The sequence below is a fragment of the Oncorhynchus keta genome, unplaced genomic scaffold (assembly GCF_023373465.1).
Source record: "Oncorhynchus keta strain PuntledgeMale-10-30-2019 unplaced genomic scaffold, Oket_V2 Un_scaffold_584_pilon_pilon, whole genome shotgun sequence".
NCBI classification, from domain to species: domain Eukaryota; kingdom Metazoa; phylum Chordata; class Actinopteri; order Salmoniformes; family Salmonidae; genus Oncorhynchus; species Oncorhynchus keta.
In genome coordinates, this window is record NW_026290969.1 from 755,371 (window position 1) to 768,631 (window position 13,261).

A 13,261-nucleotide genomic window follows, 5' to 3' on the forward strand; every position below is an offset into this window, starting at 1 on the left:
TCTGCCGCTGCTTTGCAGGAGTGGTGGCGGCCAAGAGGAGCCCCAAGCTGGTGGTGAGTACACCACAACTCTCTTCTCCCTCATCTCCTCCCTTCTGCATTTGTTTGTGTTATTCCCCCCGTGCATGCTCACTTCCTACTGGATGGATGTGGGAGCTATTTAAAGAACAAAAGATATGGAGATAAGAAGACAGGATTCTAATCTTTCCTTTTCCGCTCTCCATCCAGCCTTCCATAGACCTCCCCTTACTTTTCTTTTTCCCCACTTTCTTTCTTTGACTCTCTCGCCCCCTCACTGTGACCCCCTTTTCCTTTCACTCGCAAGCTCTCCATTGCTCCCTCTCATAGGTATTTTCTCTCTCTCCATTGTCTTTCTCTCTCTCTCTCTCTCTTTAACCCCTTCCTTCCCTCCATCTATCCCATAGTGTCATTGAGTGATTTAAGGGTAGCCTGGGTGTCCTTATTGAGTCACTTTAATGGTGTCCAGCTGGTAAGGAGGGCACAGGGTCATGGATGAGGGGAAAGGAGGATGAGAGGAGAGATGGGTTGTCTTATACCAGTGGCTAGTTGAAACTAGCTGAAATGCACAGAGCCAAGGGGAAAAGAGGGGAAAAGAGATAAGCAATACAAAAGGTATCGATAGAGGGAAGAGGAGAGATTAATAAATGATGATGGAATAAGGGAGAGAACTGAAGGGAATGTTGGAGCCATTCTACGGGACTGACTCACAAGCTTGATCCCACAGCTACAATAGGCAGAGAGGAAGAGAGACAGACTAACTACCTCAGTACTGGAGCGGTGGGATGGTCTCTCCGGGGACAATCACTTTATTCTGAGGTTTAAAGAGCAAACGCCACCTCATCTTTACGACTCATCTTAACCTGATGAGAAATCAATGCTGGCTGTTAGGAGACTCCATCACCGCTGTGAAAGACACACCCATAGCATCCCCTGGAGTGTCGTCTAGAGGGTAAAGTTGTCCCAAAAAAACTGATCTGAGGTCAGTTTTGTGTTCTGCCCACCTATCCTCCTGAGACCGTGCAATTCATTTTTGTCCATTTGTTTTTTGGTCCGTATCTCTAAGGCCGTACATGCCCATGTGTTAGGTCCTGTTGTACCTTTGAGAGGACATTTTGGGCTTTTCAATGATATCATATGTGTGGGGGTGTCACCTTGATATTTCTTTCTTTCTGGTTCTTAAAAATGTCTACCATCACAATTAGTACATTTTGTGGTAAGTGTGTGTAATTATCATTTTTGTGATATTCAAAATGTTTATAATAGATAAATATCTCACATTTCCCAAACAAAAGACCTGGAAAATTATTAACATTTCCCTCAATGTTGCACTAATGCAATTCCACAAAATGTGCAGCAGCAGATTGGCAAAAAATAAAATAGTATATTATCCAAACAGGTTGTCAGATGGAAGCCTATAACCTAGAGTATTTACTTCATAAATTCCAAGCACACGCATAATTGACACGGACAGTCTGCACAGGAGACCTGAATGCAGTTCAGAGCTCTCATCAGAACTGAGAATTCGATCCCGGTCTGTCCCAATCCCAGTGGGCTGAAGCCCGTAACCAGGCCTGGTCCGACATCACAGAAATGAAATGAGCCCGGACCCAGAAGAAAAGCAAGAATTCTAGAAACAGTAGTATGTTGATGTAAACCGGTGTTGATAATCAAATCAAATAAATCAAATCAAATCAAATGTATTTGTCACATACACATGGTTAGCAGATGTTAATGCGAGTGTAGCGAAATGCTTGTGCTTCTAGTTCCGACAATGCAGTAATAACCAACAAGTAATCTAGCTAACAATTCCAAAACTACTACCTTATAGACACAAGTGTAAGGGGATAAAGAATATGTACATAAAGATATATGAATGAGTCGTCCATCAGAGAGCGGTACAGAGCGGTATAGGAAAGATACAGTAGATGGTATCGAGTACAGTATATACATATGAGATGAGTATGTAAACAAAGTGGCATAGTGGCTAGTGATACATGTATTACATAAAGATGCAGTAGATCAGGGGTGTCAAAGTCAAATGGACGGAGGGCCAAATAAAAAATTTAGCTACAAGCCGAGGGCCGGACTGTTCGAATGTTCATTGAAAAATGTTTAAATGACGCATATAGTCTAGTGAACCTAATTGAACCTACTGAAAACCTAACAAATATATTCCAATATGATCAGATAAATAAAGCAATATTTTCTTATGGCTCTGTCAGTAATCTTTAATTTTCAACAGACACAAAAGACAAATTTCCTTTATATAAAAATCCCCATAACATGAACATTAAATGAAAGAAACCGGTATTCAAGGCACCATCAGTAGCCTATATTTTCTATTTTAGCAAAAGTGGGCTAAATTTACTTCAAAAAAAAAACAATAATAGCAATTTTCTATCATCCACTCAACTGAAATATTTTTAAAATATAATTGGATTGAAATACAATAAAATAAAGTGCAAAAATCTATTAATCAAAAACAACACTTTGTTTAAGGAGAAGTAACATGCAGTGAAAACAAATATTAAACTTTAACTTTTAAACTTGAACTGAGTAAAAACTCTAAATATGTGATTGCACAGTAATGTTCACTTGTTTGAGGTTGAGGGTGATACTTGGTGGTGTCCCATCTTTTCCACAAGTTCATCAATGTTCGGGGTAAGGCTCTGAGCTGAGGAAATCCTCAGAATTGAGTGGAGGTGTTCAGCAGTAAGTCGACTTCTGTGTGATGTTTTGTTCAAGTTCATCAAAGAAAACAGTTGTTCACACAGGTATGTGCTGCCAAACATAGACAACGTTTGAGCAGCCTGGATGCGCAGCTGGGGCATTGTGTCGGGAGGAAACGGGCGAACTCCGCAGCACCCACTGCCGCATATTTTGCCCTCAGTGCATCATTGCATTGGAGGTCAATCAACTCCATTTGGAGGTTTGGTGGTGAGCTTTCCACGTCAACAGCAAATGGGTTACCGAGCAGTTCCAACCTGCTTTTTGTGCTTCAAAGTCAGCAAATCGGCGTCGAAAGTCAGCGGCAAGCATACCTATTTTATCAGCCAACTGTGCGCTCGGGAACGCACTGGTAGAGAGCTTCTCTTTCATGGTCTGGCAGCTGGGAAAGTGGCTCAAATTTTCTTTCCGCATCTGCGTCTCCCACAGAGTCAGTTTGGTTTTAAATGCCTTCACTGTACTGTACATATCAGAGATGACACGATCCCGACCCTGCAGCTGCAAGTTCATTGCATTCAGATGACTCGTAATGTCACACAGAAAAGCCATTTCACACAGAAACATTTCGTCTCGGAGTTGTGTTGTGTCTTTCCCTTTGCTGTCCAAGAACAGACAAATCTCCTCACGAAGCTCGAAACATCTTTGAAGCACCTTTCCCTGGCTTAGCCATCGCACCTCTGTGTGATAAGGCAAATCACCATGCTCCGTTTCTAACTCCTTCAGAAATGCCTTGAACTGGCGGTGATTCAAACCTTTGGCTCTGATAAAGTTAACTGTGCGCGTGATGATGCTCATTACATGCTCCATTTTCAAGGCTTTACCGCACAACGCTTCCTGGTGTATGATACAATGATAAGCTGTCAGCTCACCTGTCGCGTTTTCCTCTTGCATCTTTTCCCGTATCTTCGCCACCAGTCCGCTCCTGTGTCCACACATCGCAGGTGCTCCGTCGGTTGTCAAACCCACGAGTTTTTCCCAAGGCAGCTCCATCTCATTTACACATCTTGACACCTCTTCATACAAATCATGCCCCGTAGTTGTGCCATGCATAGGACGTAAAGCCAAAAACTCCTCTGTCACGCTTAGGCTGGAGTCCACTCCGCGGATGAAAATTGACAACTGGGCAATGTCAGAAATGTCGGTGCTCTCATCCACAGCCAAGGAATATGCAATGAAATCTTTTCCCTTTTTCACAAGCTGCTCTTTTAGATTGATGGACAACTGGTCTACTCTCTCGGCAATGGTGTTTCTGCTCAGACTCACATTTAAAAAGAGTTGCCTTTTTCTGGGCAAACTTCGTCACAAACTTTAATCATGCAGTTTTTGATGAAATCCCCTCCGTAAATGGCCGGGCTGATTTAGCGATCTCTTCTGCCAAAATAAAACTGGCCTTGACAGCAGCCTGGCCTTGTGATTTGGCTTTTTGAACAGAGCCTGTCGAGATTTGAGGCCTCGTTTTAATTCCTCTGCCTTTTGTAGCCTTTGTTCCATGTCCATATTCTTGTTTTTGTCCGCGTGTTTCGTTTCATAATGTCGTCTCAGATTATACTCTTTCAGTACCGCCACACTTTCTCCACACAGAAGACACACAGGTTTTCCAGCTACCTCCGTGAACAAATACTCCGACTCCCACCTTGTTTGAAACCCCGGTTCTCAGTGTCCACCTTCCGTTTTGCCATTTTTGATGGGTATCTGAAAGTTAATTTTACTGTGATGCTGACAACTGCTGTGCCAATAAATATTGAAATGAAGCAGCCTACTGCTCGGTGCGTCACCGTTGCATTGTGGGAAATGTAGTATTGGTGCGTGTAAAAGATCTGCGGGCTGCCGGCTTGCTGCGGTCTGCGGGCCGGTTCTAATAATAAATCAAGATCATCCCAGGGGCCGTAAAAAACCTTCTCGCGGGCCGGATGTGGCCCGCGGGCCTTGACTCTGACATATGTGCAGTAGATGATATAGAGTACAGTATATACGTATACATGTGAGATAAATGATGTAGGGTATGTAAACATTATATTAGGTAGCATTGTTTAAAGTGGCTAGTGATATATTTTAATGTTAGTGGTGGCTGTTTAACAGTCTGAGGGCCTTGAGATAGAAGCTGTTTTTCAGTCTCTCGGTCCCAGCTTTGATGCACCTGTACTGACCTCACCTTCTGGATGATAGCGGGGTGAACAGGCAGTGGCTCGGGTGGTTGTTGTCCTTGATGATCTTTATGGCCTTCCTGTGACATCGGGTGGTGTAGGTGTCCTGGAGGGCAGGTAGTTTGCCCCCTGTGATGTGTTATGCAGACCTCACTACCCTCTGGAGAGCCTTACGGTTGTGGGCGGAGCAGTTGCCGTACCAGGCGGTGATACAGCCCGCCAGGATGCTCTCGATTGTGCATCTGTAGAAGTTTCTGAGTGCTTTTGGTGACAAGCCAAATTTCTTCAGCCTCCTGAGTTTGAAGAGGCGCTGCTGCGCCTTCTTCACGATGCTGTCTGTGTGGGTGGACCAATTCAGTTTGTCTGTGATGTGTATGCCAAGGAACTTAAAACTTGCTACCCTCTCCACTACTGTTCCATCGATGTGGATAGGGGGGTGTTCCCTCTGCTGTTTCCTGAAGTCCACAATCATCTCCTTAGTTTTGTTGACGTTGAGTGTGAGGTTATTTTCCTGACACCACACTCAGAGGGCCCTCACCTCCTCCCTGTAGGCAGTCTCGTCGTTGCTGATAATCAAGCCTACCACTGTTGTGTCATCCGCAATCTTGGTGATTGAGTTGGAGGCGTGCGTGGCCACGCAGTCGTGGGTGAACAGGGAGTACAGGATAGGGCTCAGAACGCACCCTTGTGGGGCCCCAGTGTTGAGGATCCGCGGGGTGGAGATGTTGTTGCCTACCCTCACCACCTGGGGGCGGCCCGTCAGGAAGTCCAGGACCCAGTTGCACTGGGCGGGGTCGAGACCCAGGGTCTCGAGCTTGATGACGAGCTTGGAGGGTACTATGGTGTTAAATGCCGAGCTTTAGTCGATGAATAGCATTCTCACGTAGGTATTCCTCTTATCCAGATGGTTTAGGGCAGTGTGTAGTGTGGTTGAGATTGCATCGTCTGTGGTCCTATTTGGGCGGTAAGCAAATTGGAATGGGTCTAGGGTGTCAGGTAGGGTGGAGGTGATATGGTCCTTGACTAGTCTCTCAAAGCACTTCATGATGACCGAAGTGAGTGCTAGTCGTGAGTGTAGTCGTTCAGCTCAGTTACCTTAGCTTTCTTGGGAACAGGAACAATGGTGGACCTCTTGAAGCATGTGGGAACAGCAGACTGGGATAAGGATTGATTGAATATGTCCGTAAACACACCAGCCAGCTGGTCTGCGCATGCTCTGAGAGTGCGGCTGGGGATGCCGTCTGGGCCTGCAGCCTTGCGAGGGTTAACACGTTTAAATGTTGCATGTTTTGTTTGTGGGCCTTGTCAGTGGCACTGTATTGTCCTCAAAGCGGACAAAAAAGTTACTTAGTCTGCCTAAGAGCAAGACATCCTGGTCCGTGACGGGGCTGGTTTTCTTTTTGTAATCCGTGATTGACTGTAGACCCTGCCACATACCTCTTGTGTCTGAGCCGTTGAATTGAGATTCTACTTTGTCTCTATACTGACACTTAGCTTGTTTCATTGCCTTGCGGAGGGAATAGCTACACTGTTTGTATTCGGTCATGTTTCCGGTCACCTTGCCCTGATTAAAAGCAGTGGTTCGTGCTTTCAGCGAATGCTGCCATCAATCCACGGTTTCTGGTTTGGGAATGTTTTAATCGTTGCTATGGGAACGACATCTTCAACGCACGTTCTAATGAACTCGCACACCGAATCAGCGTATTCGTCAATGTTGTTGTTTGACGCAATACGAAACATATCCCAGTCCACATGATGGAAGCAGTCTTGGAGTGTGGAATCAGATTGGTCAGACCAGCGTTGAACAGACCTCAGCGCGGGAGCTTCTTGTTTTAGTTTCTGTCTGTACGCAGGGAGCAACAAAATGGAGTCGTGGTCAGCTTTTCCGAAAGGAGAGCGAGGCAGGGCCTTATATGCATTGCGGAAGTTAGAATAGCAATGATCCAAGGTTTTTCCAGCCCTGGTTGCGCAATCGATATGCTGATACAATTTAGGGAGTCTTGTTTTCAGATTAGCCTTGTTAAAATCCCCAGCTACAATGAATGCAGCCTCAGGATATATGGATTCCATTTTGCAAAGAGTCAAATAAAGTTTGTTCAGAGCCATCGATGTGTCTGCTTGGGGGGGGAATATATACGGCTGTGATTATAATCGAAGAGAATTCCCTTGGTAGATAATGCGGTCGAAATTTGATTGTGAGGAATTCTAAATCAGGTGAACAGAAGGACTTGAGTTCCTGTATGTTGTTGTGACCACACCACGTCTCGTTAACCATGAAGCATACGCCCCCACCCCTCTTCTTACCAGAAAGATGTTTGTTTCATGTCGGCGCGATGCGTGGAGAAACCAGCTGGCTGCACCGACTCCGATAGCGTCTCTACAGTGAGCCATGTTTCCGTGAAGCAAAGAACGTTACAGTCTCTGATGTCCCTCTGGATTGCTACCCTTGCTCGGATTTCATCAACCTTGTTGTCGAGAGACTGGACATTGGCGAGAAGTATGCTAGGGAGTGGTGCATTATGTGCCCGTCTCCGGAGTCTGACCAGAAGACCGCTTCGTTTCCCTCTTTTACGAAGTCGTTTTTTTGGGTCGCCGACTGGGATCCATTCCGTTGTCCTGGGTGAAAGGCAGAACACAGGATCCGCTTCGCGAAAGGCATATTCTTTGTCGTACTGATGGTGAGTTGACGCTGATAATAAAAAGGTGATGGCGGGCAGCAGCAAAGTGAGGATATAAAGAAACAGCCATTGGGTCTAGAAAAAGCACAGATAGAGGGAACCTCACCTTAGTTATCAAATCAATTTAAATTTATTTATATAGCCCTTCGTCCATCAGCTGATCTCAAAGTGCTGTACAGAAACCCAGCCTAAAAACCCAAATAGCAAGCAATGCAGGTGTAGAAGCACGGTGGCTAGGAAAAACTCCCTAGAAAGGCCAAAACCTAGGAAGAAACCTAGAGAGGAACCAAGCTATGTGGGGTAGCCAGTCCTCTTCTGGCTGTGCCGGGTGGAGATTATAACAGAACATGGCCAAGATGTTCAAATGTTCATAAATGACCAGCATGGTCAAATAATAATAATCACAGGCAGAACAGTTGAAACTGGAGCTGCATCACAGCCAGGTGGACTGGGGACAGCAAGGAGTCATCATGTCAGGTAGTCCTGAGGCATGGTCCTACCGCTCAGGCCCTCCGAGAGAGAGAAAGAAAGAGAGAAAGAGAGAATTAGAGAGAGCATACTTAAATTCACACAGGACACCGGATAGGACAGGAGAAGTACTCCAGATATAACAAACTGACCCTAGCCCCCCGACACATAAACTACTGCAGCATAAATACTGGAGGCTGAGACAGGAGGGGTCAGGAGACACTGTGGCCCCATCCGATGACACCCCCGGATAGGGCCAAACAGGAAGGATATAACCCCACCCACTTTGCCAAAGCACAGCCCCCACACCACTAGAGGGATATCTTCAACCACCAACTTACCATCCTGAGACAAGGTTGAGTATAGCCCACAAAGATCTCCTCCACGGCAGAACCCAAGGGGGGGCGCCAACCCAGACAGGAAGATCACATCAGTGACTCAACCCACTCAAGTGACGCACCCCTCCTAGGGACGGTATGAAAGAGCCCTAGTAAGCCAGTGACTCAGCCCCTGTTACAGGGGTTAGAGGCAGAGAATCCCAGTGGAAAGAGGGGAACCGGCCAGGCAGACAGCAAGGGCGGTTCGTTGCTCCAGAGCCATTCCGTTCACCTTCACACTCCTGGACCAGACTACATTCAATCATATGACCCACTGAAGAGATGAGTCTTCAGTAAAGACTTAAAGGTTGAGACCGAGTTTGCGTCTCTCACATGGGTAGGCAGACCATTCCCTAAAAATGGAGCTCTATAGGAGAAGGCCCTGCCTCCAGCTGTTTGCTTAGAAATTCTAGGGACAATTAGGAGGCCTGCGTCTTGTGACCGTAGCGTACGTGTAAGTATGTACGGCAGGACCAAATCAGAGAGATAGGTAGGAGCAAGCCCATGTAATGCTTTGTAGGTTAGCAGTAAAACCTTGAAATCAGCCCTTGCTTTGACAGGAAGCCAGTGTAGGGAGGCTAGCACTGGAGTAATATCATCACATTTTTTGGTTCTGATTATGATGGTTATGGTTGGTTGGTTTTGATCAACTGAATGATGAAAATATTGGAATAAAGTAGGCTAATGCAATTGAAGGCATGTATCAAATTCTTGCTTATACTGAGACTCCCAAAGTCAAAAACAAGCATTACAGTAGACGGATTTACTGAACTAGTCGTATGGTCACCTAGATGATAATTTTAGCACCGTTTTGATTGGGATAACTCCATCGCGCTGCTTTGAGACAAGCGTGGATGACTCGTCTAGATAAATCACTGAATCTCCGTTTGGATATGTGGTAAGAATTAGGCTCGGGAAATGTTAGCTAAGTTGAGGTGACTGCTATTCTGGTTTGCTCATATATTCGCTGATCAGAACATTTAGCTTGCATGTTATACAAGTGGATTTATCTCAGCAATCACATAGTAGCCTGGCCTACTCCCGACCAAAAGCCTGTGACTTGGTGATAATCAATCAATGTGATTTTCTTTCACGGAATCTCTGTCGGTACATTTGGTTATTTGATCTATGGCTGGACAAGTGGAAGTGGTAGCTCATTCATTAATTTGCTCATCTATCACTGATTAGAAACATTTATCATGCAATAATGTAGCTTAAATCAAGTGTATTGTGTATTGACTCACGTAGTGTAGCCTCACTGTATATAATCTTATGCTGAGCCTAGGCTATTTTCCTGTATTCCCAGTCCCAGTGAAACCCAAAATCGTGACTCTTGTGTGGAAATTCCGAACTTTATTCTGTAATCCATAGGTTGCATTATCAAAGCACGTCTCACTTATGCATGTCAAAATAACGTTATAACATTACCCCTCCTTCTCTGCACTGTCTCATATTGTAGAATGGCGCCGGAGGGGATGGCTGACATTTTACAGGCTCCTAACCAACTGTGCTATTTTGTTCGTTTTTTTGCGTTGTTTGTAACTTATTTTTAAAACTTATTTTGTACATAATGTTGCTGCTACCGTCTCTTCTGGACATCAGAACAGCGATTGCTCACTTTGAACTGGAAGAATAGTCATGAATTCCCCCAGTACTGCGGCACATTCTGTTCACCAGCTCCGGAGGTCTACGTCACCAGCTGTCACACCCTGACCTTAGAGATCCTTTTATTTCTCTATTTGGTTAGGTCAGGGTGTGACTAGGGTGGGCATTCTAGTTTTTGTACTTCTATGTTGGTCTAGTATGGTTCCCAATCAGAGGCAGCTGTCTATCGTTGTCTCTGATTGGGATCATATTTAGGCAGTCTTTTTTCCACCTGTTGTGTGTGGGATCTTGTTTCTGTATTGTAGCCTTTTTGCACTACAAAGCGGCACGCTTCCCCCCTGCGCCTGTCTTCTATCATTATACAACGTGACAAGAACAATTTTTCTTTAACGAGTCTGACGGGAAGGATATAATGCTTTCTCAGGAACAGGCCCAAATCCCTGTCATTTGTGTTAAGTAAAAATGGAGAAAAAGGGGGCGGAGGGAATTTGTAGGCAAGTGAGTAAACTCCCACTGCCGTCTGTTCTATTGGCTAACGTGCAATCATTGGAAAATTAAATGGATGACCAACGATCAAGATTATACTACCAACGGGACATTAAAAATGTAATATCTTATGTTTCACCGAGTTGTGGCTGAACGACGACATGGATAATATAGAGATGGTGGGATTTTCCATGCACCGGCAGGACAGAGAAGCTACGTCTGGTAAGACGAGGGGCGGGGGTGTGTGTCTATTTGTCAGTAAGAGCTGGTGAGCAATGTTTAAAATTAAAGAAGTCTCGAGGTATTGCTTGCCTGAAGTTGAGTACCTTATGATAAGCTGTAGACCACACTCTCCACCTAAAAAGTTATCATCTATTTTATTCGTAGCCATCTATTTACCATCACAAACCGATGCCGGCACTAGCACTGCACTCAACCAGCTGTATAAAATCATAAGCAAACAAAAAAATTATCTTCCAGAAGTGACGCTCCTAGTGGCCGGGGACTTTAATGCAGGCAAACTTAAATCCGTATTCCCTAATTTCTACCAGCATGTCAAATATGCAACCAACTCTAGACCACCTTTACTCCACACACAGAGATGCATACAAAGCTCTCCCCGCCCTCCATTTGGGCAAATCTGACCATAATTCTATCCTCCTGATTTCTGCTTACAAGCAAAAATGAAAGCAGGGGGTACCAGTGACACGCTCAATACGGAGAGGTCAGATGACCCGGATGCTATGCTACAGGACTGTTTTGCTAGCACAGAATGGCATTTGTTCCAGGATTCATCAAATGTCATTGAGGAAAATACCACCTCAGTCATCGGCTTCATCAATAAGTGCATTGATGATGTCGTCCCAACAGTGACCGTACATACATATCCCAACCAGAAGTCATGGATTACAGGCAACATCCGCATCGAGCTAATGGCTAGACCTGCCACTTTCAAAGATTGTGACACTAATCCGGACGATTTATAAGAAATCCCGCTATGCTCTCAGGCGAACCATCAAAAAGGCAAAGCGTCAATAGAGGATTAAGATTGAATCCTACTACACCGGCTATGACGCTCGTCGGATGTGGCAGGGTTTGAAAACTATTACAGACTACAGGGGTGTGTTCTTTTTCCCTTCTTGTACTCCCTATTCACCCACAACTCCAACATCATCATTATGTTTTCTGACGACACAACAGTGGTAGGCCTGATCACCAACAGCAATGAGACAGCCTATAGGGAGGAGGTTGGAGACCCGGCAGTGTGGTGCCAGGGCAATAATCTCTCCCTCAATGTGAGCAAGACAAAGGAGCTGATCGTGGACTACAGGAAAAGGTGGGCCGAACATGCCAATTTAACATTGACAGGGTTGTAGTGGAGCGGATCGAGAGTTTCAAGTTCCTTGTTGTCCACATCACCAACAAACTATAATGTTCCAAACACACCAAGACAGTGGTGAAGAGGGTATGGCAACACCTTTTCCCCCTTAGGAGACTGAAAAGATTTGGCATGGGTCCTCAGATCCTCAAACGGTTCTACAGCTGCCCATCGAGAGCATCCTGAACGGTAGCGTCACCGCCTGGTATGATAACCGCTCAGGATCTGACCATAAGGCGCAACAGAGTGTAGTGTGTATGGCCCAGTACATCACTGGGGCCAAGCTTCCTGCCATCCAGGACCTATATAGTAGACTGTGTCAGAGGAAAGCCCAAAAAAGTCACTCAAGTCATAGACTGTTTTCTCTGCTACCGCACGGCAAGTGTAGGACCAAAAGGCTCCTTAACAGCTTCTACCCCCAAGCTGAACAATGAATCAAAACTATTTACATCTATATGCATAGTCACTTTAAAAATTACCTCGGCTAACCTGCACATTGACTCTGTACCGGTACCCCCTGTATATAGCCTCGTTATTGTTATTACATTTTTTATTATTTTGTACTTTTGTTTATTTAGTAAATATTTTCTTAACTCTTTCTTAAACTCCACTGTTAAGGGCTTGTAAAGTAAGCATTTCACGGTAAGGTCTATGTTTTATTCTGCGCATTCGACAAATAAAGTAGATATGGATATTTTTTCCCTTGATATTTAAACCATGTCCTCACTTCCTCCCCATCTGTATAATCATCAACTCGATTTAGCCAAATATTCTGTCATTCGTCATTGGAGGTTGTCTAGCAAGCTTAACAACTTTGGTCATTTGACTTTTTTTGACTGCTTTACAACGTTTGAATGATTCGACAATGCTGGCCTACTCTGGGTGTGCTCTGTGTGTCCTGAGCGTGCTCTGTGTCTGAGTGGCATATCAAGATGCTGATTTAACAACATGGTCATTACACAGGTACACCTTGTGCTGGGGACAATAAAAGGCCACTGTAAAATCAGCAGTTTTGTCACGCAACATAATGCCACAGACGTCTCAAGTTTTAAGGGAACATGCAATTGGCATGCTGACTTCAGTAATGTCCCCCAGAGCTGTTGCCAGAGAATTGAACATTACTTTCTCTACCATAAGCCGTTTCCAACGGACTTTTAGAGAATTTTGCAGTACAGTACGTCCAACCGGCCTCCCAACTGCAGACCACGTGAATGGCATCACGTGGGCAAGGGGTTTGCTGATGTCACATTGTGAATAGAGTTCCCCATGGTGGGATTATGGTATGGGCAGGCAACGAACACAATTGCATTTTATCGATGACAATTTGAATGAACAGAAATACTTTGATGAGATCCTGAGGCCCATTGTGAGGTCCATT

At 45.0% G+C, this 13,261-nt stretch overlaps 1 protein-coding gene across 6 annotated transcripts in view; it reads left to right on the plus strand.

The window, feature by feature from the left end:
- The window catches only part of LOC118361435 (membrane-associated guanylate kinase, WW and PDZ domain-containing protein 1-like), a 125,687-nt gene that overhangs the window by 77,365 nt on the left and 35,061 nt on the right, over positions 1-13,261 (plus strand). For all 6 annotated transcript variants that reach the window (XM_052517162.1, XM_052517158.1, XM_052517159.1 and 3 more), the window contains exon 12: positions 19-53. In XM_052517162.1, coding sequence (XP_052373122.1) covers positions 19-53 — 35 coding nt within the window. The remainder of the gene's footprint in view (positions 1-18; positions 54-13,261) is intronic.